Source organism: Lontra canadensis, unplaced genomic scaffold (genome assembly GCF_010015895.1).
Source record: "Lontra canadensis isolate GAN:19392208 unplaced genomic scaffold, GSC_riverotter_1.0 scaffold128, whole genome shotgun sequence".
Taxonomy (NCBI): domain Eukaryota; kingdom Metazoa; phylum Chordata; class Mammalia; order Carnivora; family Mustelidae; genus Lontra; species Lontra canadensis.
The window spans coordinates 1,846,027-1,869,852 of record NW_022631122.1 but is presented as its reverse complement, the minus strand read 5'-3'; the positions used below and the strand labels follow the sequence as shown (position 1 = coordinate 1,869,852).

The following is a 23,826-nucleotide window of genomic DNA, read 5'->3' as shown; positions in this document are numbered from 1 at the left end:
ATGCTCTTTCCCTCCTGTGCTCCAGCTCTGAGCAGAAGAGTTGGACGGCCCAGGTGTTTTTCTGGAGTCGATCCAGTTTAGGTCTTTCCCTTTAGAGTAACTTCACCGATACCAATGTACCCCTGAATTGCTTTTACTCTACGGGGAGGGCATATTGCTTGGTTGACTCCCAGAGTTGATACCCCATCTTCCCGTAGCCTTCTGGTGCTTCTGTTTTGTGGCTTCTCCTGTCATCTGCCTACCTAGGTTGCTTTTTCCTGAGGGGTGTTTGAAATGAGGAAGGAGTGGGATGTGTGGTAGCCGATAGTGGTCTTTTTTCGATTAGGCGTTCATGTCACACTCTGAATGCTCTCTTTTAGTTTTTTCTGTTGATTCTACCAGGGCCAGAACTCACTGCCAGAGATTGCAAGGCAGGACATTTGGTTGGGGGTAATGTCTATGTGTTTTCATACCGCTCTCCAGATGAGTCTGATTTGCACCTCTGGTTGAGAACCAGTGATTGGATAATTGAACCAGGTTGTGTTCTTACTCTTGGGGTAACGTTGCTTTGCTTTTTTTTTGTTCTGCATTGGGTTTTTCCTTTGTGTGTGTGGGGGGTTTGTGTTAGGGAGAGAATGATACTGAACAAATGAGACTTAGTGGATCCAGACTGGTTGACCTTCGTGTGTCACCTTGGGAGACTTGCTATCTTATTTCTGAGCTTCCGTTTTTCCTCATATGATTGAAGGAGAAGATACTGTCCCTCTTTGGAGTTTTATAAAAGAACTAACCTATACAAATTAAGTGGTAAATGGCATGATCTAAGCACTCAGGAAATTGTAGATACTAGGGAGGTTGGGAATGATAATAATGACATTATTTGCAGTATAAAAATACAAATCTGAATTTGAAGATTTTGATTTTGTATTACCAGAATTAATTCTCTGCTTTCATTTTACCGCTTCTTAAAAAAACAGATTCTACAGAAACAGATTTATGTGCAGTTCTTAAATCTTAATTTTTTTTTTTCCCCATTAAGTCACTCAGCATCTGAAGAAGCTTCCGGTTCAGACTCAGGCAGCCAGTCGGAGAGTGAGCAGGGCAGTGATCCAGGAAGTGGACATGGCAGTGAGTCAAATAGCAGTTCTGAGTCTTCAGAGAGCCAGTCGGAATCTGAAAGTGAGTCGGCGGGTTCCAAATCCCAGCCAGTCCTTCCAGAAGCCAAAGAGAAGCCAGCCTCTAAGAAGGAACGGATAGCGGATGTGAAGAAGGTATCCACTTTGCTATACAGAGAAAGTGTGCTGCGAGGTGGGACCCGCTAGCAGACCTCTATTTCCCATGGAAAACTTAGGAGTTAATCTGGATAATAAAAACTGTAGCTACCTTTTGTAATCATCTATTGCCTGAGGATATAAACAGGGACTGCTTTCTGTTCTGTTTGATATAGTAGACACAGGGCCATAAGGAAAATAATTACATGAACCGTCAAATTACAAAGCAAAAAGGCACATTTATATATATATATATATTTTTTAAAGAGTGAGCAAGCTAGTTGGGGGAAGGGGCAAAGGGCAAGGGGGAAAGAGAGAATCTTCCGTGGGGTCCATCCCCAGCACGGAGCTGGACACAGGGCTTGATTTCACGACCCTGAGATCATGACCTGAGGTGAAATCAAGAATCGGACGCTTAACCAGCTGAGGCACCCAGGCGCCCCTATAGTTTTGGTTTTTAACATTTAAAAAGGTAATAGTCAATACTGAACAATACTAGAGAGAGTTACTGACAGATGATTATGGAATGTAGTTGTAAAGCTTAGTGATGGATGATAACAACTCAAGAATAAGGATAGTTTTTTCGTATCTGAAGGATGGAAGAGAAATACTTCTCATAGGAAAAAAAGTTATCTGCATCTAGGCAATGTAGGTATTATGAACATAGAAGAGTCTTCTAGCAAAGAATGCAAACAAGCCAAAATTCTAAGTGCATAGTGTGGTCTCACTGAGGCACAAACTTTGAAGTGCATTCCTTTTAGGGAAAAATTAATGAGTTGGCCTAATTAATCACAAGAATGCAGCCAGTCTTTTAAAATTCCATTTTAAGACACTTGTATTTGAATCACTGAAGATAGAAAAGAATATTCTTTTAGAAATTTAAGAATAAAATGCCCTAGTGAAATAAAAAGCTTTATGCTGAATCAGTTTTTATTCTTCTAAGATAGAAATCTAAGCACATATTTTTGTAGTAGTACAACCAATTTAGAATTACCTGCAGGTTCTACAGAATAGCTTCAACAGATGTGCTGTGAGGGATGGGAAAAGGAAAGCTGTCCCTTGCTACTTTAGTTAACAGAGGAGTGTCTTTCAGACACTCAACTACTCTACCTTGTTGCCAGCTCATTGTATGGGTGGACCTTTCACAAGAGGGAATATATGTAGAAACACCTATTAGAGGTTTTGTTCTGAGTATCACTAAACTCAGACTTACTGCCCAGGCTTGTAGTAGAAGGCTTTTCCCTGTGATCTTCAGAGTGTAGTGTCAGAGCCTGGTTTCCTCTACATCTAGATCAGGTGCTCTTTTCAGAACACCACCACACAATTTTGAGGGAAGTATAATGGGTTGAAAAAGTCTGGATATGACTTTCATCTGTGCAGTGGAGATTTCTTGACTTGTAGAGTAAAGGAAACCATGGAAACCATTACTTAACATAGTGCTTAAAACGTCACTGAGATCATGTTGATCAGGATTCACAGTGGTTAAGTTTTAAGACCCTATATATTTAACCTTAAATAAAAAAATAAAGGGAACTAAGAAGGGAAATCATGACTAAGACTGAATTTCATAATGGAAGTACAGTTTCAGACAGAAATATTAAAATATACTTCCAAAGTTAAGGTGATCAATTCCAAGAAGTTAAATAGTAAGGTTAATGCGTGGATGCGTGTTCTAACCAGTTAGAATGATTGGATTTTGACTTTAAGGATATTATTCTAAAATGAGAACTTCTGAGGAAAGCTCTTTGTTTTCTGTATACAGAGAGCAATGTCCCTTTACATGGTAGCTTTTTTACTGAAGGTTTGAATTAGATATTGTAGCCCTCAAAAGGACAGAGATGAACTCAGGATGATATTAGTATGTGTACATTATGGTATAATACAGTCCCAGGAGTTGAGCTGGATTCCTCGTATTTTAAAATGATAAAACTAATCAGTGGTCTTTTCAGTGATTTAGTAGTCCGAGTTTATAAAAGCTCCTTAAATACCTGTGCTGAGTAAAGAAATTTCATAGCTCTAACACAGGTCCAAAAAGGGGTCAGGGTTGAGGTAGAGGTTGGGGTTGGCATGGCTAGGTAAACCTTTTTGTCACCTTTCTTTCTCTTCCAAATTTGTTCAGTGTTCTGCTGCCTCTGTCACCTAGATTTTCTGCCACTTGCTTTTTCCTAACTTTGGTTGGGCACTTTGTCTTCTCAGCTCTGAGATTATTTCAAGGCCATTATGGATTTGTCACCTTTATAAACTGAGAACACTGGATTCCATGATAAAATTGGATTCTTGTTCTAAAATGCCTTTTCCTAGAACATCTTGCTTGTTTTCTTTGGAGGCCTTGGTTTTCTTCAGCTTACCTTGGCTTTTTTTTTTTTTTTTTTTTTTTTAAAGACACTTTGGTAATATCCTCCCTTGCCTTAATGACATTCTGTTTTTTTCTGAGTCGTCTTTCATCAGTTTTGTCTTTTTTGGGGTCCACTTTCCACACTCTTCATGAGTCTCAGCCAGGGGCTTCTGTGGCCTCACTTTCTAAATATTTTCATGAGATTTGCTGTTACCTGTATTTTGACAGCAAACCCACATTTCTAATCTTGGCTCTCAGGCATTTCTTCTACATGTTTATTAACGTCTTCATTTCAGTGTTCCCACAATCCATCCAAATTCATTTTGCCTCTGTGTAACTGATTTCATTAGAAGAACGCCATGATATACTTGGTAATAATTATCTGTGGGAAGGAGACCGAGGTTGGGGGTTGTAGACACTCAGAGGTTTTGTGGGGCCTTCTACATTTTTTCTATAGATTTGTTGATTTGAGTCTTTTTATTATAAGATGATGTTAGTATATTGTGAAAAAAAACTGTCTCTCCAACTAAGCTCTCCTACTTATTTATTTTTAATAGAAAAAGGTGGTTTTATGAAGGCACGGGAATAGGACCCATAGACCGAAAGAGCTGCCTACTTACTTATTTTGAGATTTTATTTTATTTAATCTGTACAAGCAACATGGGGCTTGAACGTAGAACCCTGAGATCAAGAGTTGCATGTGACTGAGCCAGCCAGGTGTTCCTACTTTTTTCTTTTTCTTTCTTTTCGCCAGGTGTTCCTACTTTTTTCTTTTTCTTTCTTTTTTTTTAAATTACTAGTGAAGACTGTTACTAAAAATCAAGTCCCCAAAACCAGGCAAAGGGTAATTACTGTTGGAGAATAAAATAGAATGATCCAGAGAAAGATTGACAGTGGTGCTCATTTCTGGAACTTCTAGCTAAGTGTCAGAAATGCCCAATATGCGTGCTTCTGGCATGTTATGTATTCATCCTGAGGAATTTAAAGAAATAGACAAATGTTCTGATTCTTATTTAATTAGAATTGTCGGGGACTTGCTTGTTTTTTGAGCTCCGAGATAGGTCAGTGTACAGTCACACCTGAAACTGGAAAGCATTAGGGACTTAAAATTCATCAGTAAAAACTTTGTCTTCAGTGGAAGCTTTGCCATATTACTCAACTGTAAGTTTATATTTTAATGACCAGTAATCAGCATGCCATGTAGTTTGAGAGCCATTCAGTAAAGAAGAGGCATTGTTAAACTTCACTGTGTTCAGGATAATACAGGTGGTACTTTATTATCTCTAAACAAAGCTAACACAAAACAACCCTTTTGATATTTAGTTACTTGAATTTTTTTTAGATGGAGATACATGTTCCAGTAATGAAAATCGTAAATGGGGGATCAAGAAAAAAGGATTCACACATGGTCTATTAATTTTACAGATGTGGGAAGAATATCCTGATGTTTATGGGGTTAGGAGGTCAAACCGAAGCAGACAAGAACCATCACGATTTAATATTAAGGAGGAGGTAAGAAAAAGAAATGCTTTAAGAGGATACATTTAAATTCCTTATCTTACCTCATCCTTTTCAACTCTGGTGTGTATGTTCCCATTAACGTGAGCTTTTATGCCTGAGAATTAAGTGACTCTGTTGCAAGCTTTCTCAACCTAGAACTGCAAGGAAAGCCACAGGTGTCTTTTAAAGAAAAGAAATTTACCAGGAAGATTGTGTCACAATGAATGTTTTAGTAGAGTGTTAGAGTATTACACAGTCTTGGCATCACATCTTTATTTTCATTTTTTTAAATGTTTCTGGATTTCGAGTGAAATTGATGATTGCAAGAAGTTTATCTTTTAAAATAAGCTAGTTTATAAATCTCTTAGATTTTGTTAAATGAGTCACTTGCTTGGTAAATGTAATAATGGACGTAGTTTCAGATTTATTTTCCGAGAAAGGAAGGAGAGTTTGTGTAACCTAAGTAATATGTTTTAACTAATTCTTCAAATTTGCTTTCTGGTTTTAGTGTGCAGTATAAAATACTTTACACATATAACTCTGATCTAATTGTGAGAGATTGAATGGATTGGTGATTTTTAAAAATTGGTATTATGTACTGGGTTCTTTTGTTTCCATAACATCAGACTTTTCTCACCTTTCTCAGTTTGTGTGGTATTTTTGTCCGTTCTTACCTCTATATTGGGTTTATGGGCCACATTCTGAAGAGATGCTCTTTTACGTCTCTGTGAAATGGCTCCTTTCTGCATTCTTAGGAGGACTTTGCTATTCTTAACTGTGTAATATCCTTCTGATGAAGGTGAAATGTTAATATCAGAGGTTAGTGAGTTGGGGCGTGGATTTTGGTAAATGTACTTTACAGATCTAGTTGACTATAATATCCACATTGCCTTCATGGTGTTTTATTTTGAATGACCTGAGTGGTTTGCCTTAGCTTTCTTTTTCCTCGGTGTCTAGGCCTAGGTTCCTGAGCCATGTTGGTTACAACCAGTCCCATAGTTGAGTCACTCTTGTCCTCTTGTATATAAATTAACACATTCTCGGTAGGGCACAAAACTAACAGCAGTAGGAATATTTGCCAGTTTCCCTAAGTTTGGGGGGAAAGAGCTATTTAGATGTTTTTGACTATATAAACGTTCCTTGGCCTAGTGCTGTCAGGCCAGACAGGAGAGCACTGTCAGCTCGTGATTGAACATGCTCTTTAATGAGTCTGAAATGGAATAGATCAGTAGGTCAGCACCTTTAATGGCACACTAAGTGTGGCATTTTCACATGATATTCGAGATCTGCAGTATCCAGTGTACGGTTGCCACTAACATGTGGCTTTTAAAATTTGTATTCAAGTCCCCGTTAAAGGAAGGATTCCGTTCCTTAGCCGCACTAGGCACATTTCAGGGGCTCAGCAGTCCCTTGTGGCTGCTGGCTACTAGATTGGATCCTGCAGATACAGAACATTTCCATCATCACAGAGAATTTTATCGGCCATGCCCTTGTAGAAGTTAAGCCGACAGAAATATTTCCTGGTGTTAGAGGTAACTCCATAATAACAGACAGATTAATTCAAAGGAAAAGAAGAGTGAGCGCCACCAAACACAGGGTTCTTTTGTCTGAAAGTTCATGTTGACTGATGTTATGATGGAGCAGATTGTTGAATCAGGGGTTCGTGTTGTCCCTGAGAACTATGAATTAAAGTCTGTGATCATTTCTCCCTCCTCACACACTGAAGGCAAGTAGCGGGTCTGAGAGTGGGAGCCCAAAAAGAAGAGGCCAGAGGCAGCTGAAGAAACAGTAAGTCTTTCATGGGGCACGTACTTCACACAGGGGTTTTGAGCACGTCCACTTCTGTGGGGCTGCCTTTGTCGTGTGGTAGTCCACTCCGGGTCCCAGAGTCTGCTGCTGCTCCTGCTGTCATGGGCCACGGTCTGCTGTGTCCCGCTGCCTCAGCAGCCCTTGAAGCCCAGAGACCCCATCTTGTGTGTGTCCCATGTGTGCTGGGCTACAGCTTACCCTACCTGGTGAGCCCGTTAGCCCCATTGTGGTTTTCTTTAAAATGTGCACAAATTCTATTGTGATTGAACAAGGAACAAATGTAGATTTGCTTTTTTTCCCTTTTCATGTGGTTCTGACTGGACGCCCAATGTAGTATGAAATTTCTCACTGTTGTTAACTATATAATTTTAATACTGCAGTTCACAAGGCAGAAAATTTTAATTCTTGGGCATATGAAATTCCTTTAGAACATAGGTTTTATATTTATTATTTTTAAAATTTACAATTCTACTTAAGGTGAAAAAAATATTTTTATTTATATTTTTTAGAATTTAAAAATCATCCTTGGAGGGGGTCTGGATCTCTGATAGTCTGAATTCTGTGGCCCGTCTCCTCAGGGGCTGCATTTGAAAATGTAGATACTGAAATCCTGGCAGACAAATTCAGGGGTTTCTCATGGTAAATAGTTGTCCATGGTGCCTATTAAAATAGAACCCCAGTTATATATATTTTCTGTCCTAAAATATTAGTATTCCTTAATAAATTTTTGGCCTAAGGCAAAGGAGTTTAAATTTTTTAAACCTGTTTTCTCATTTTCCGAAATAGAGTAATACTTGTTCTGCCAACCTAACAGGGTTGTTGGAAACTATGCTAGGGAAAGTCACGTATTTAGTATTGCCCTCCCCAGAGCACATCCAATTTTCATTTGTGTTTTAAATATTTAATTAGAGTTGGAGGAGAAACTGTAGGCAGGCCTGTACTTCTTGGCATCTTAAAAAGGCTTTTGTTCTACTCCAGTCCCATGGCCTGCTTGGGAAACTGTTCTGATCTAATGGCCTTTTGGGAGCCTTTGGGAAGTCCATGCACTTGGTCTTTTCTCCACCATCTGGCTACATTCTTCTGGTCTCTTGACTGGTATCTACATGGTGCTGTGCTTGAAAACCTCCATAACCTACTTTAAGAGCCTTCTCTGCGTGTGCAGAAGCCCACTGGCCCCAGTACTTATTTTCCTCCAGTCATCCTGAGAGTTCTCTAAAATTGACAGCCCTCAGTGGCCTTCCTTCTCCTGAGTAGAACCTCTTAGTTTCCTTTCAGGGGCCTGTATCTTTAAGGCTGCTTCCCAGCCCCAGGTTCTTCCTTAGGAACTTGTAAGAGCTGTGGGAGTTCCCTTCATGCTTGTTTGTGTGGGAGCACTGGGCTAGCCTCACTTCCTGCCATCCACTGCAGCTGGTGAGTACTGGGGCTTATGAGGAGCTTTTCTTACTTAGTAAGATTAATTGGAGGAGGTGCTGCAGTAACTGAAGTTGGAAGGCACAGTACTAAAGGGGGCCCTCTGTGATCTGAGCAAGCTCAGTAGAACCTAGTGTTGGGGCACATAGATTTCAGAATTGACTCAAAGAGAGTGGAAATTTTGAGGTATTAGCACAGGGAAATGCTTTTCTGAAACCCTGCAAACTGCACCAGATTTTGAAGTTCTTTATAGGAGCTATTTTTAATTAACTTTATTTTTTGAATTCAAGCTTTAAAAAAAGCTCTAAGAACAAAAATAGTGTAAGGAATGCCTGTGTACTTTACCCAGATTTGCCATTGGTTACTACTTTTGCCCCATTTGCTTTATTGCTGGGGGTGCTTTTCTTTGTATATATTTATATATGCATGCACATAATATTTTTTCTGAACCACTTAAGACTAGGATTGACACACATCATGGCCTTTTACCCCTAAATACTGAAGTCTGGATTTCCTAAGAAGAAGACTATTCTCTTTCCTAAGTACAGGGTAGTTTTAATATAAATAGATTTAACATTGCTAAAAATTTTAGTCTAATTCATATTCCCATTTTGTTAATTGACCCAGTAATGTCTTAAAACATTTCCTACCTCCACTGCAGGGTCCCATCTAGGTTTAGATATTTTATGTAAGTGGTCAGGTTTCTTCACAGCGCTATCACAGTGCTTTCACACTACTTTGCTTTGATGACTTTGGCATTTTTAAAGAATAGAGTTTCACAAGGGACTAACTCCCCAGAGTCATAATGTGAATTAGCATTTTAAAAATTCAGAAGTTACACAGTGTAATGTTCCTATACAATATTGAAATATTTTTCAAGTTAGTTGGCAATGTTAAAAATTTGAGAAATGGTACTTAAGAGTCCAGATTTCTAACTTCTTAGAAAAATCTGTCAGTGCTGGCCCCTATAACAGTGGTCTTTATAAACTGATGGACTGGGAGTTTTCCATTTGACCCCATTTACAGACCTTGCCTGGCCTAATGGGTATTTCAGTTGTAACCCCTGACCTAGTCATATTAACCAATAAAATTTTTCATTTATTTAACCCACTCCTGCTGTTTTAATCACTGAACTATTACCCATGCCACACTTATTAATGTTGTCCAGATTTGTAAAAAGTTGTATAGGATTTTTGCTGACTCATGGTCCCACCAGTGCTTCAAACCGCTCTAGAATGGTTCCAGAACCTTTTTCTCTCAACTGTAGTTTAAAAAAAAAAAATGTGTTCACTGTAAGTCACTTGAAGTTTTTCTCCTGGGATCATAGTTGTTTTTTTTTTTTCCCCCCAGTGCTTTGAGTTGGAACTCTGTCACAAACTCATGACACAGTGGAGGAGAATCTTTTAGCCCCAGATTTTCCTTTTCATTGGAACTTCTTCCCGAAAGGCCTTTCTTCTGGGAAAATGTACTGAAAATAAATGAAGTTTAAGCAGCTCTTTTCTTCTTTCCCTGATCTGCCTTCTAAAAGTAGAGGAGAGAGGAACCCCCTTTTTTGGGCTTTTAGTGATAATTAGTAGGACTCTTGGTCACAGTTTAGGCCTGTTTTATTTATGAAGGAATTTTGTGCATTCCCTCCTTCAGAGCTGTTTATAGATTTGATTTGTGTCTTAGGATCTGCGTTCTGCCCAACACCTTTTTCCAATAAAGGAACAAAACTATACCTACTTAGCTTGCATTCTGACTTTTTCATGTCTATTTACATTGCCTTAGAGCCTCAGTGGCCAAATCTTAGTATTTTTCTCCCCAGTTCCCAAGATTTTGGTAAAAATTTCATTGATTCCTTCTTAGGGAATCCTGCTGATGCCCTCTTAAAGCTGGATTTGGCAATTCAAGTCTCCTTTGACATGTGAAAATTTTATTAATCATAATCTTGTATTTTATTTTTATTTTTTAAAGATTTTATTTCTTTATCAGAGAGAGAGCGCACAAGTGGGGCAGTGGCAGGCAGAGGGAGTAGGAGAAGCAGACTCCCTGCTCAGCGAGGAGTCCAATGCAGGACTCAATCCCAGGACCCTGGATCACAACCTGAGCGGGAGGCAGATGCTTAACTGACTGAGCCTCCCAGGCATCCCAATCACAATCTTATATTTTAGACAACTCCCAATTGTAGCCTGACTTGTATTTTTTGGCTTAGTCAGGGAGTCATCATCCTAAAATTTGTATTATGTGTAAGAAACCAGTGATCTAAGAGAGCCCTTGACATCTGCAGGGTTGGGAAGTAATGTTTTTGTAGCAGATCACTCTTCTCACTTCCTCTTTATTCAGAGTGACTTAGTGTCACTGATCCTAACTTACTTTTTCCCCTGTTCTTGAAAGTTAAAACAAAATTTCAGATAATCCATCCAGTTTCAAATACATGTACAAATTTAGGCCAAAAGCCTTTAGTTGTTCAGATCCTCCCAGAACGGGTAGCTTGTCTTTTCCTGATTCTTTAGTCTTCGGTGGGTTATGATTGAAAGGAGGAGGGCTGGAGGTTTGACATGGAATGCCAGATACCTCGTTCTCACTTGGGCCAGTTGTTTTGCTCAGTTATTGTACATTCTCATACTGGAAGATGCTCAGTCTTCCTAGTTGTCCGTAAGTTTATACATCTGCAATTTAACTGGAAAACTCCAGCCTCAGCACTGATGAAGGTTACTGCCATTATTGTCTCAGAGTTGTAGAAGTGGACCCCTTAGCTCCCCTGATTTAGGGTCTCAGTTCCTGGGGCGTTAGGTAAATTACAACTAATACTTGACCGTGGATCTTTCTCATCTGATCTGCTCTCCCTTACATCTTAGTTGTTTTGTGTTCTTTCAAGCTATTTTCCTGCGAAACCACTTTGGTTTGGCTACGTGAGCCCCTTCCAAGGGGTAAACTATTCTGAACTTGGTCCAAGAAAGATTACAGCTTCATGTGCCAGTCTCCCAGTGCCTGGAGACCACTTCCTTCCTCCCTTCCAGGCTATCCCCTTCTATTCCTTTGATTGCTTAGCAAACAGTTCTTGTACTTAGTTCTAGGGAAAGGGATTAAGTCAGGTATCCAGCGTGTAGTTAGACATAAGGAGGTCTTTGTTTAAATGAGAGAAGGAAGGCTATTAGGCAATATTAATAGGCCTTGGTGAATTAGCAGTCTGCTTCCAAAAAGTACCCTATCTGCCTATTAGACTGATAGGGTTCATTCTTAATTATTTCTTTATTTAACAAAGCAGTGTCTCCCTTCATTTGCTTGCCTTTGTGCTAAGTCTGGTGCAAAGGTGAACAGAAGTGGCCCTGCCCAGAAGCAGTCACCTATGCCAGAGGAGATGGATATGAAGCACACAGTGCCAGTGGAACTTGAGTAATGTGTTCTGTTGGCTCTTCATGCTTTCTAGAGTCTCCACTCACTCAAATGTTAGTGTGGCTCCTGGGCTTTTTAGGAAGATTCTCAGGAATCGGTTGATAACCACCTTCTTGCAATAAGCTTCCTTTATTCCTTTGACCTAATCTCTTATGAAGAATGTTGACGTGACTTTGTGATTCTCTAATAGTTGTCTTTAGCATCATCTTACTTCCTAGTCATGGGCCCAGAGGCACAGTGGTGATTGTTTTGTAAAACCTCAGGTACTTGCCTGTGAGTTCTTCCCCCCCCCCCCCCCCCCCCCCGCCACCTGGATATTTCATGCCCAGTGACTATTATATGTTCCTTCCTTTTTCCCTAGAAATGAGCTAAGCCCCACATTTGGTCTTCAAACTTCAAAAACTCTGAGGTGGTAGGAGAGACCTATAAGATATGGCTCTTTAAAGCCTTCTAAGATCTCAAGGAGCAAAGGAACACACCTACTTTGTCTAATAAATAATTACTAAGACTACATCTTTAGCTGAACAGATTATTTAGTAGGTGGTAGGTTTATTGTGAAAAATAATTTTAGGGACTGTTTCATCAAATACATTCTAAACATGTTAAAATATCCAGTATAGTAGTTCTAGAATGAGTCTTTAACCAGTATTAGCATCATCTTTAAATTTGGTAAAATTCAAGTTTTTAGGCCTCTTATTAGACTTGTTGAATAAGAAATTATAGCTGTGGTCCAAAAATTTCTTTTAGTAAGTTTTTCAGGTGGGTTCTGATCATGTTAAAATTTGAGAACTATTATGGCTTCAATCCATTCAATGATAGTAAATAAAAATAGAGTATGAGAGATTTAATAGCTTTTTTTTTTTTTTTTTTTTTTTTTGCCAGAATAGTTTAAAAAAATACTATTGTAGTATCCATTTTCATTTATTTTTGTCATCAGAGAAAAAACAGTCCAGGAAGGAACATAGCCAAAATTTAAATGGAGCTAGAATAAACGTTTTTTGGCCATAATGCCTAAAATACACATGCTCTGCCTTTGGAGAATCCGATTGAAGTTGGTTTTGTCAGATTCTTCAAATTAAACAATCTTGAGTTCTTTTAGAAAAAAATGATTTTGCTTTGCTTTTGATCACAGAGAAAAATGGAAACGGGAACCCTCAGAAGATGAACAGGAACAAGGCACCAGTGCAGAGAGCGAACCAGAGCAAAAAAAAGTGAAAGCCAGAAGACCTGTCCCCAGAAGGTGCAGTGTTTGCTTGAACATCTCTGCTTCTGGTGGCGCTTAATTTGTTAGATGGTGGATGATTTGGTGTTAGAATGACAGCCTTAATTGATGGGATACCACATGTTGTGACTCTGGGCTTTGGAAGTCTTTCACTTCTTGCCAGTCTACCTCATTAGCAAGTGATTAGATGATGGGGACGCTTAGATTTGACTGGGTGTTTGCATGGTATGTCTCACACAGTGAAGCTTCTTTTTCTTCCTCCATGCCGTACGAGTTAGGAGGGGTGGACTTGTCTTCTGCTTTTTAAAAAACCTCCCTGTGTATTTGAGTAGTGTGTAGGCTCTTTTTGGGAGAAGTAATTCCTGAGTTTAAAACACTGGTTGGTTGAAAGCATGCTTCACTGCTTATTACCTTGTTCTTAGAATCTATCACGAGCAGAGAACGTGATTGTGCAGAGAAGGAAGTCTGAGGTGGTAGGAAACTTTGGTAATTTTTGTTCAGATGTCTGGCAGCAGGGTACTGGTATTGAAGAAAGGAAGGCGGGAGGCGGAGATCGTAGGGAAATTGACCTCACAGTAATGCTTAGGATGGGGTTGACAAGCTTTTGCCTTTGGGCCAGATCCCACTCACCACCTATTTCTGTACGGCCAAGTGTAGCTTTTATAGATCAACATTTATAGTCCGATAGTGGGGAACACGTAAGTTTGAACCTCAGTTAAATGAAATGTTATCCTTTCAAAAAGAATTCTGTTCTTCTCATTAGATGTGTATCGCAGAAAGTGTACTGAGTGATGATTATTCTGAGTGTTGTCAGTAAATATTATGTGAAAATTCATTTTCCCTCATTATATCAGTGCCTGGGTAGTGGCCTCAGTTTTGCTTCTTGTCTGGGAAAGCTAAAAATATTTATGCCCTGTCCATTTGCAGCAAAACATTTGCCTACCTCCTACTTAGGACATTCTACAGCTGCCCCCACCCCAGCAGGGAAATTCACATCTGAGTTTGGTGTCCTTTTGTCCAGGTTTAAGTGCCTCCTCAGCTTTCTTTTCTAGAGTTTACCTGTCATTTACTGACCCTGATCATCGGTCTGTGTGGCATTGGTTATGGAAGATAAAAGAGAGACAGGCAGGATGGTGGGTTTCCATCTCCCCCTTTCTCCTTTTGCCTTTTTATCATGGGTAGCGTATTTGGGGATTTCCTTCCGAGTGCCCAGGCTGTGGCTTTCTGTCCTGCTTGTTGCTGGGAGTCACGCATGGGGCTCTTTCCGCAGCCTGTTCAGCCGGTGTGCGGCAGGGTGCGCGCGCTCTCAGGTCGTCTTCCGGGTATGCTTTGTGTGCATGTAACAGAAATTCATGTGGAGTGATTTCTGTCCTTTGCTCCTTCTGTACAGACAGCATTTCATGTATCTTGTTCTGCGTTTTTCTTTGCTTCTCTTGGAAATGTTTCCTATCAAAACATGGAAACGTTTTGGTTGATTTTTTTTTTGAGGGGGGTGCTAGCTACCTAGTATTCTGTTCAGGAACTGATTCCCAGCTGATGAAGATTTAGCATTTTCCTAATTTTTTGTTATTGCAAACAGTACTACGGTGAATACCTTATTACGCCTGTATCTGGGTGTATCTGTAAGAGCAATTCCCGGAAGTAGAATTGTTAACGTTTGTGAGTTTGGTATTTTCAAATTGCCCGCCAAAGAGGTACCATCAGCAATGGGTTGCATGTCCGGTAGTCCTGAGGAACAGTGGAGAACCATTGCCTGGGAATCCACTGTGTCTCTTTATGTGATTGAGGATTCTCAGCATTAGAATCACTTTTGTGTTGAAAACACAGATTTCTAGTCAATTAGAATCTCAGCGGATGGAACCCAGGAATGTTCGTGGCTGACACTCCCCAGGTTAATCCTGTGTGTGTACTGCTGCTCTGGGAAATGATAAAGATTTGAAACAGACACCAAGGGATAGAGTGAAGACTTCGCTATTTTTTCTCTTCTCATTTCAGAACAGTGCCCAAACCTCGTGTTAAAAAGCAGCCGAAGACTCAGCGTGGAAAGAGAAAAAGGCAGGATTCTTCCGATGACGATGATGAAGATGACGAAGCTCCTAAAAGGCAGACTCGTCGCAGAGCGGCTAAAAATGTTAGGTGGGTGGTGCCCCAGAAGTCTTCCACTGGAGTGAGGGTGACGGTGTAGTCGGCTAGAACTTGGTCGTGGTAAGGGCAGGATTTGCATCTGATAGGCGGAAGTAATGACCCATGTCTGGAGGCTGTGCTCAGAGATGTGATCAGTGTTCTTGTAGAAGGAGTGCTGTGGGCCGGTGGGAATGTGGAAGGAAGAGTGGCTCATTCGAGGCCTTCGTTCCTGGAAAGAAAACTGCTTCAGGGTGATGCCTTCATTTCATACCTTCCTTTCTCAGGAAAGATGTTTGGATTGTATTCTCAGTTCTAAATTGCTCCTTCCGTTAGTTTGTCCTCAGGATCAGATTACATATTCAGCATAATAGTTTTATTAAGTTTACTGATAGGGTATGAAGCAGTAACAGGAAATAAAAGAGGAAGGGATACATGCCAACATCAGTGTTTTATTTTATAGGAGTCAAGGGCATTTCATTTTCTTCTGGAGGATGCACAGGTTTCTTCTGGTCTACTTAAAGGGGGTGAAGCTAAGTCCTGGAGATACTAACCTGGCCGTGTGTCCAGTTAATGACTTCACAGCTAGGACTAGGTGCCGAGTATGCTAACATATAGTTCAGCACTTTGTCCTCCTGCAGCTGTTACACATTCAGGAGCGTGTTTTTCTCTTGTGTGACTCCCAGACCATTTATTGCCCCTATATGGTGGGAGGTTACGTGTTAATATTACCAGGAAGTATGTTAGTTGAAGTTTTCAACAGTTTGAGAATACTCACATTTCATCTTCAAATATCATCAGGAGACAAAATACAGGGTTCAAGTGTTTAGTCTTAGAAATACAGCTTTCTTTTTGCTTAATGAAAAAGCAACTGTTTCTTCATTTATTATGCATTTTCTTTGTAGTTGTTCCCTTGTTTATATAGTCATGATCTCATATCACAAAATGAAAGCATAGCTGCGTCCTCCTGTATCTCACTTACACAGATGACTGCAAATGTAGTCTGTTTTTATTTTAAACTCTGAGTAAACCTTCTTGCAGTTCTCGGTGAACATGCATTACTTCCTAAGTAGGATGAAAAAGAACTTTGAGCCCACTTTAACTGTGCCTGATCTTAAAACAACATGTTGGATCCAAAAGGGTATATGGTTTACTGAGATTATTATTTGGTGGTGTTTAAGTCTGAAGAGGCAGTTTCTCATTTATTCAGCATTATTCCTCATGCAGTTACAAGGAAGACGATGACTTTGAGACCGACTCCGATGACCTCATTGAGATGACTGGAGAAGGAGCAGACGAGCAGCAGGATAATAGTGAAACTATTGAAAAGGTCTTAGACTCAAGGCTGGGAAAGAAAGGAGGTATGTGTCTTTGGGAAATAAATTACTACTTTTTTTTTTTTTTTTTTTTTTTAAGATTTTATTTGTCAGAGGAGAGAGAGAGCATGCACGTGCACAAGCAGGGGGAGCAGCAGGCAGAGGGGGAAGCAGACTCCCTCCTGAGCAAGGAGCCCAATGTGGGACTCGATCCTAGGATGCTGGGATCATGACCCAAGCTGAAGGCAGATGCTTAACTGACTGAGCCACCCAGGTGTCCCCAAATTACTTCCTATATGTGCTCAGTGAGGCCCGAATCTTCTGTATTTCAGCTCTGAATTTCAGTCCGTGCTCATGTTGGTTGTGAAGAGTGGAAGTTTTCTTTCTTTCCTTTTTTTTTTTTTTTTTTGCTTTTTCAAGTTTTTATTTAAATTTCAATTAGTTAACATACAGTGTAATATTAGTTTCAGAAAATTCAACACTTCCACACATTACCTGGTGCACATCACAACTTCACTCCTTAGTCACCATCACCTGTTTCTACCCATCCCCGCCCACCCTACCTCCTTTCTAGTAACCATCAACTTGTTCTCTACAATTAAGAATCTGTTTTCTGGTTTGCATCTCTGTTTTCCTCTATGTTTATCTGTTTTATTTCTTGAACTCCACATGAGTGGAGTTACATGGTATTTGTCTCTGACTTATTTTACTGAACATAATACTCTCTAGTTCCATTTCTGGTGTTGCAAACAGCAAGATACCATTCTTTTTTATGGCTGAGTAATATTCCATTTTCTTTATCCACTCATTTATCAGTGGATGTTTGGACTCCTTCCATAATTCGGCTGTTGCTGATAGTGCTGCTATAAACACTGGGGTGCTTAGGTCTCTTCGAATCAGTGTTTTTGTATCCTTTGGGTAAATACCTAGTAGTACAGTTTGCATGAACTGTGGGAGTTTTTTTGAGCCAGTCTCATGGTTCATTGTGGAGGATATAGGGATATGTGCAATATGCCTTTGAGACTTAAAAATTAAGATGGTAAAGATGTGTTAATCTCTTAAAAAGCAGTGATGTAGCAGAGATTCTTGCTTAGACATTAAACAAATTTACCTTTAATTAGGTGTTTCTGAATCTCCTTGTGAAATGTATCAAACTGGCTAAATACATTTGTGGATGATAGCAAAGATTTTTTTTTATATCTAATTTGAGGTATCGCCTAACTCAGTTTCTTTGAGGTAACCTTCCATATAGAAAATATCAAATTATTGCCTAATTCTTTTTTCTCTGTCTTTTTTTTTTTTTTTTCCTTCATCCAGCCTCACTTGAGGTTAAGAGAGTAAACAGAGAACTTTGGATGGGATGGTAATTGGCATTGGGTGGTGGTGGGAATTTTTATTTTCTTAGTATTTCTGGGGAGATAGACTTGTTTTATGAGTCAAGAGGGACCAAACCAAAAGGGTGCTTCTCTTCCATTTTAATTGTGTTTGGACAAAAGGATTTCTTTAACTTCACCAGCAAATTCTGGAAAATACTTTTTATTTATTTATTTTTTTAAGATTTTTTAATTTATTTACTTGACAGAGATCACAAGTACACAGAGAGGCAGGCAGAGAGAGAAGGGGGGGAAGCAGGCTCCCTGCTGAGCAGAGAGCCCGATGCGGGGCTCGATCCCAGGACCCTGAGATCAAGACCTGAGCCGAAGGCAGAGGCTTAACCCACTGAGCCACCCAGGCACCCCTGGAAAATATTTTAAAGTACAGAAATTAGGTTTGGACTTTGAAAATACTTGAAATAACAGATCTTGTCCATCCTATATTGTTTGTGAATTTCTGCATGTTTTTAAGTCAGAGGACTTTGGTGTTTCATCCAGAAAAGGATATGTGCTTGAGAAGCTTTCAATGTCTGGCTTAATGTACTTTTTAAAGTTTACCCAAATCCTTTTGTAGCCACTGGAGCTTCTACTACTGTATATGCGATCGAAGCTAATGGAGACCCTAGTGGTGACTTTGACACTGAAAAGGATGAAGGCGAAGTCCAGTACCTCATCAAGTGGAAGGGTTGGTCTTACATCCACAGCACATGGGAGAGCGAAGAATCCTTACAGCAGCAGAAAGTGAAGGGCCTAAAAAAATTAGAGAACTTCAAGAAGAAAGAGGATGAAATCAAGCAATGGTACATTTTTGAAGCGGTGGTATATTTGCAGCGTTGAGGGAAGGGAAGGTTTTTCAGTAATGCGTGGAGCACACAGCTGTCTAGGAACTTGAATTTTGTCTTGATTATCTGAGCACTGAGCCAGCTGTAATTCCAGTTTATAAAATTGTGACCCGAAGACACTCTGTACTTCTATATGGCCACAAAGTTTGTAGAGTTTAATTAATAATAAGTAGTTTATGGAGCATTTTGTGCACGCATTATTTTTAATCCTCAAAATAAGCCCATGAGATTCTCTCTGTTGTACGTAACACATTTTAAGGTAGAAGAGTGAGGCACAGCGCAGCTTTTCTAGGGGACCCAGGATTGGAACTCTGGCAGCCGGAGCTCCTAAACACCTTGTTACTCCCTGTTTTCTGGGGTAGCTTACATGTCAGGAGCTCATATTCCAGAACTGTCTGGGTTCTGGTGCACTTAATACTATTCTTAGTTTTATACAGTTTGCAGAAATGGTGAGACAAACACATAACTTCTGAAGCTGTGATAGACTGTTGTGTTGTTTGTTTTCTTACAACTTTGAATGTGGCCGAGTTGCATATGAGAAATAGGTGGGGGCGGTAGCAGCCACAAACCTAAACTAATCATCAGGTTGAACCCTGAAGACAGACCTGTCAGTGTAATGGGGTCAGGTTATTTTGTGTTAGAAATAGGGCCAGATGGGTTCTAGTTTCCCTTTTACTACTATGCACAAGATGTTTCTTCAGTAAATCCCTTATTTTTCCTTTGAGTGTCCTAAAGATGGGGTTGGTTGTAAAGTGGTTAGAAATTTAAAATCCTCAGAAGTACAGTAGTATTTCATTTCAGGTTGCTCCTGTCATCCTTCTGTAGAATTTTGGTGCCAAAACTAACTAGTTTTCCATAAAAGCTACATCGAATCATTCTTAAAGTACATACCTACATGAAAAACAGGCACATTTCCTTTTAAATCTGGAAAACGGTTTTATTGCCTGTTCTGTTTAGATATATGAATTTGTCACACAAAGTTATTTTTAGGTCTTTTTAAAGAAAGAACAACTGGTGTGTCCTATGAGTGTAAGGTTTTCCTTTTTTTTTTTTTTTTTTTTAAGATTTTATTTATTTGACAGAGAACACAAGTAGGCAGAGTGGTAGGCAGAGGGAGAGGGAAAGAAGCAGGCCCCCTGCTGATTGGGAGCCTGATGTGGGGCTTGATCCCAGGACCCTGGGATCATGACTCAAGCCAAGGGCAGATGCTTAACCAACTGAATCACCTAGGTGTCCCAGTTTTCTAAAAGGTTTTCTAAAAGTACGTTTTTTATGAAATATCTGGCCTAATAACTAGTAAAGGAATTGCTAAAGGACAGATGGAAGTAGAGACTCAGTTTCTTTTTCCTCTTTTTGACTTTGAGAGATGTGTATAGGTCTCCCAAATCTTTTTTTTTTTTTTTTTTTTTTTTTTAGGTCTCCCAAATCTAACTGGGATGTATTTTTTCTGTCTTGTGTCTAGGTTAGGAAAAGTCTCTCCTGAAGATGTGGAATATTTTAACTGCCAACAAGAGCTGGCCTCAGAGTTGAACAAACAGTATCAGATAGTTGAAAGAGTAATTGGTGAGCACATGGAAACTTGTTTCAGCAGTGTTTGAGCTCCACGAATAATGGCTTTTGGTTTTGGGGTAATGTAAATTAAAAAATGTGTTTTGTGGTTTCACTTTTTGACAGTATATGGATACCTAGATTTATTTTGAAGGAAAAGTTAACGAGATTTGCTGGTATATTTGGGTGTGGGGGATGAGAGAAAAAGATGTCAAGTAGGATGCCATGATTTTTGACGCAAGCAAATAGGAGAATACAGGTACTATTGACTGAAATGAAAGGTTAAGACCTGGAAGAGCTGATTTTTGGAATGGAAATCAAGAACTTGGTTTGATATTTCTAAGTTTGCTATACTTCTTTGTTGTCTGAGTGGGAAGTATTGTGAAGGCTGTAGCATATGTGAGCCTGGAGTTGAGATCTTAAGTCTGTGCTGGAGATTTAAATTTGGGAATTTATCACTGCATAGATAGTATTTAAAGCCTAAGATATACTGAGATTATCAGAAATAGTATACATAGTGAGAATAGGAAGTCTGAGAACATTCCACGTTCTGGAAGTCAGGAAGAAGCCACAGGAGACAAAGAAGAGTCAGTGAGATTGGACGGCGGCTGAGGGATTATATCCTGGACGCCAAGTGATACAGGGGGCTTGGGAAGGAGGAAACGCTGCTAGCCGAATGTGGTGAGGACAAGATATGATCCTTGAGTTTGGCCCCCGTGTGGTGCTAGTGAATTGGATCCGTGGAGTGGTGGGAATACAGGTCTGATTGGGGTGGCTTCAAGAGACAGTAAGGCAGACAGTGAGTAGGAGCAAGTCTTCTGGGGAGTTTTGTTGTAAAGAGGGAACAGAGGAATGCGGTAGTAGATCCACAGGGCTGTGAGCACAGGACTGTTTCTCCTTCTCCCTCCCTCCCTCCCTTCCTTCCTCCCTTCCTTCCTTCCTTTTTTGATACAACATTGTAGAATATATTTGTATTCTTACTTGTAGGCCCTAAAGTGTCACTCTTTTCTTGGTTATAGTGGTAATTTTTCTATTTTATTTTCCTTTTGCTTAGCTGTGAAGACCAGCAAATCTACACTGGGTCAGACAGATTTTCCAGGTAAGCAAAAGCTCTGGTTAATAAATGTTAGCATGTAAGAACAATTCGCGTTTTGCAGAGTATTCACTGTTTGTCCATGTGGTGATTCAGTGGTTACACGTAAAACAGGATTGTCACTCCCCTTCCTTTAATGACAGATGCTAACCTACAATTTTTTATATATTAAATAGCTCATAGTCGGAAGCCGGCACCTTCAAATGAACCTGAATATCTATGCAAATGGATGGGATTGCCCTATTCAGAGTGTAGCTGGGAAGATGAAGCTTTGATTGGCAAGAAGTTCCAGAGCTGCATTGACAGCTTCCATAGTCGGAACAACTCGAAAACCATCCCGACGAGAGAATGCAAGGTGTGATTGCTGGCTTTTGTTTTTCCAGGGGAAAGAAGTATTGATAGGGTTGGTCACATAGATATTGGGAAGAGAAAAATACTACAAAAGTAAATGATAATTCCCATTTTGAAGTGAAAGAAGATGAATTAACCTTGACATCAAAGTTAAATATTAAAACAAAGGGAGAGCATGAGTTGTATAATGGCTCTGCTGATCTCTTTATTCTTAAAATTCACAGACCCCAGGTATGTCTAATTAGAGACAATGTGCAGAATATCTGAAAGAATTTAAGTCCTTTAAAGAGAACTAACAGGAAAGGGGAGAGGCTCTGAATTCTCCATTAGAGCCCAAATATATAGGCTTTTTCAGTTGCTAGATTGATTGTTCAGATCCTTTCCCTTCACCGGAATCCACTGCCCATGTAAAGTGGTGTGCCTCGGTAACAAAAGTCTGTGTAAGACGTGGCTCTGTCTCTGAGAAGTTGACATCCAGTTCATGGCACCGAGCCTCCATCAGTGAAACGCAGTATGTAACCGAGGGGGCAGTGAGTATAGTAAAGAATTTCTGGTCCGAGAAGCACAGAGGTAGAAGTCACTGAGCTCTGGTAGTCCTTGAGGAGGTTTGAAAGAGTTAAAGAGGAGGTTGTGGTGCTTGAACTGCCCTGGTCCTTGAAGAAGGGGTTAATGCCTGGTAGACAAAGGGGGCCCTGGTTTATTGCCTTCCCAGGAAGGATGCAGGTGAAAGCTGTTCTTTGGGAAGAGAGGAAAGTGACGTCAGCGAGTGCATTTGGGTCCGAGTTCCTTGAAGGTGCTTGAATAGGCACCTTGAATACTGTGAAGGGTATTTTGGGCTTTACCCTGTGGGTTCTGATGTGAGAAGAGCAGCAGGATGGAAGCTGTATTTAGCCCCATCTCACAGCAGTGTGCAGGAGACTCTGGAGGCGCTACTTAAAAAGCCAGAAGGTCCAGCCAGGAAGATGCCATACAAGTCCCTGAGGAAAGAACAGTGGGAGGACAAGGGAAGTCATGGAGGGACGGGAGGATCAGATGGCAGAAGCACGATGGGGAGACTTGGCAGAAGTGGATGCGGTGTTTGGTGGCTGAGCACAAAGAATCAGATTTGTTTACTGTGGGCTGCTCACAGAGGAGAGCTGAGATGATCCGTGACCACCTTATCAAACAGATTTTAGGGTGATACTTCACATAGTAGGGTGCTAATTCCATAGAATCCTAATCTTCAAGGGAAATAGTCCCTGAAAAAAGACTTTGCGGCCACGAACTTTGGGAAGCATTTCTAAATGAATTTTCCCTATAAATTCACAATATGCACAAGCATTTTAGATTTGGAAAAGTCACGAGTAATGAAATTTATGTAACTTTTATTACATTGTTTCCCAAATGGATTTAGCCGTGGAATCCGTATTTCGTCAAACCATAGAGACATGGCCCTACTAGATAGACGACTCCATCCTTCACACCATTTCATTAAGAAAACCAAACTCACATACCTGGCGTTCCCAGCTAGATGGGGGCTACATTTCAGAATTTGCAAATGCTATCACAGTAAAGTTCTGCTGGGTTTAAACGTGTGTGCAGACTTTCCCAGAGGTGTCGTACAGTTTAAACGAGATAACATAAAGATGATTGTATGGCACTCACTGCCTGCTGTAAGATAGAGACATTATAAAACAAGTGCTGTGTAATGTTCACGGACTGACTGCAGGACCAGGAGCAGGCCAGCCGAGAACTATTTGGGATGCTTTAGGCTTTGGGAATATAGACTACAGTGAAAGGCGGTGGGCTGGGCTGGGTGGGGTTCGTGTCACAGATCTGGAATTTAAACTTTTGTGCTGTGGTTCAGAGAGCATAAATCACGTCTAGCATTTTAACATAGGAACAGCAAGAAAGTCGTCTTCAGACCGGGGCTTTAATTTTGGTTTTTCAGGCCTTGAAGCAGAGACCACGATTTGTGGCTTTAAAGAAACAACCGGCATATTTAGGAGGGGAGAATCTGGAGCTCCGTGATTATCAGCTAGAAGGCCTCAACTGGCTTGCTCATTCCTGGTGCAAGTAGGTAGAAAAATATGAAATTTTCTTTACGGTTTCTGGCTTCTTTATTGTTAAGTGCAAATAATGATTTTTTTCTGTTGTGTATTACAGAAACGGAAAAAGTATGTGAGGGAAGGCTCTTCTAGGAGTTTATACGTGTGTGTAATATCATTTTAATCTTAAAGAGTACTTGGTTAATTAGTTATCTGAGGGTAGATTGCCTTTTGCCATATATCTATTCCTG

At 40.1% G+C, this 23,826-nt stretch overlaps 1 protein-coding gene across 4 annotated transcripts in view; it reads left to right on the top strand.

The window, feature by feature from the left end:
- Nucleotides 1-23,826, top strand: part of CHD2 (chromodomain helicase DNA binding protein 2) — a 113,318-nt gene that overhangs the window by 22,325 nt on the left and 67,167 nt on the right. For 2 of the 4 annotated variants that reach the window (XM_032842339.1, XM_032842337.1), the window contains exons 3-13: nucleotides 1,019-1,250; nucleotides 5,011-5,097; nucleotides 6,812-6,873; nucleotides 12,815-12,922; nucleotides 14,900-15,040; nucleotides 16,253-16,386; nucleotides 18,289-18,514; nucleotides 20,019-20,119; nucleotides 21,159-21,203; nucleotides 21,374-21,552; nucleotides 23,479-23,603. In XM_032842339.1, coding sequence (XP_032698230.1) covers nucleotides 1,019-1,250; nucleotides 5,011-5,097; nucleotides 6,812-6,873; nucleotides 12,815-12,922; nucleotides 14,900-15,040; nucleotides 16,253-16,386; nucleotides 18,289-18,514; nucleotides 20,019-20,119; nucleotides 21,159-21,203; nucleotides 21,374-21,552; nucleotides 23,479-23,603 — 1,440 coding nt within the window. Of the gene's footprint in view, nucleotides 1-1,018; nucleotides 1,251-5,010; nucleotides 5,098-6,811; nucleotides 6,874-12,814; nucleotides 12,923-14,899; nucleotides 15,041-16,252; nucleotides 16,387-18,288; nucleotides 18,515-20,018; nucleotides 20,120-21,158; nucleotides 21,204-21,373; nucleotides 21,553-23,478; nucleotides 23,604-23,826 lie in introns of those variants that run through there. The other 2 variants (XM_032842338.1, XM_032842340.1) reach the window with 2 other exon arrangements.